The following is a 705-nucleotide window of genomic DNA, read 5'->3' on the forward strand; positions in this document are numbered from 1 at the left end:
GGGCCGCCCCTCACCCGCCGCCCCCCGCCCAGCCTCAGCCCACATCGCTTGGCCTGGAGCGCCCCGATTCTCAGGGCTCGGGAGGGGCCAGGACCAGGCGCCCCGGCCAGCGAGGCTGGGCTGGGTACGGGCCACCCCCACCTGGCCGCCACCGGCTTCCTGGGCCCACGGCGGGCTGCCCCCGGCGGCCTCGCTTCTCGCTGGGGGCAGGTATCGGCGCCTACCTGCACCAGCGCCGTGCACAGCCCGAAGATGCCCACGGCCAGCAGGTTCTCCTGGAGCCACACCTTCACCGTGGCGTAGCAGGGCTGCGGAGGAGGAGGCGGGGCCTCAGTGGGCCGCCCGCCCGCCCCGCGCCCGCCCGCCCAACGCGCTCACCGCCTTCCACCAGGTGCCGGGCGCGTGCAGGCCGCAGCGCTCACTGAACTCCAGGCAGCAGGAGTCGGGCACGCGCGTGGCGTTGTAGACCGCGAACCAGTCGGTGTAGTTGGAGACGCCGCAGCAGCGGAACTGCGGGACAGGCGCGTGTCCGGGGGCGCCCGCGGGGCCCGCCCGCGCCCAGCCGCCCCACTCACGTCGGTCTGGACGATGCTCCAGGCGTTGGTGAGCCCCACGTTGCCCGGCGTGCCGAACAGGTGCAGGCCCCTCTTCAGGTCTCGCTGGGCGTACCTGTCGATCTGCGGACACGGCGCTGGGCCCCCCGCC

The 705-nt window shown here is 75.3% G+C and overlaps 1 protein-coding gene across 1 annotated transcript in view; it reads right to left on the minus strand.

Annotated features, from left to right (window-relative positions):
- TSPAN4 (tetraspanin 4) overlaps positions 1-705 on the minus strand; it is an 11023-nt gene that overhangs the window by 9254 nt on the left and 1064 nt on the right. The window contains exons 3-5 of the mRNA XM_012734339.1: positions 576-677; positions 379-510; positions 5-308 (exon numbers count right to left, since the gene is read on the minus strand). Of these exons, the coding sequence (XP_012589793.1) occupies positions 5-308; positions 379-510; positions 576-677 (538 nt within the window). The remainder of the gene's footprint in view (positions 1-4; positions 309-378; positions 511-575; positions 678-705) is intronic.

The sequence above is a fragment of the Condylura cristata genome, unplaced genomic scaffold (genome assembly GCF_000260355.1).
Source record: "Condylura cristata isolate star-nosed mole 26May11 unplaced genomic scaffold, ConCri1.0 scaffold00054, whole genome shotgun sequence".
Lineage (NCBI taxonomy): Eukaryota > Metazoa > Chordata > Mammalia > Eulipotyphla > Talpidae > Condylura > Condylura cristata.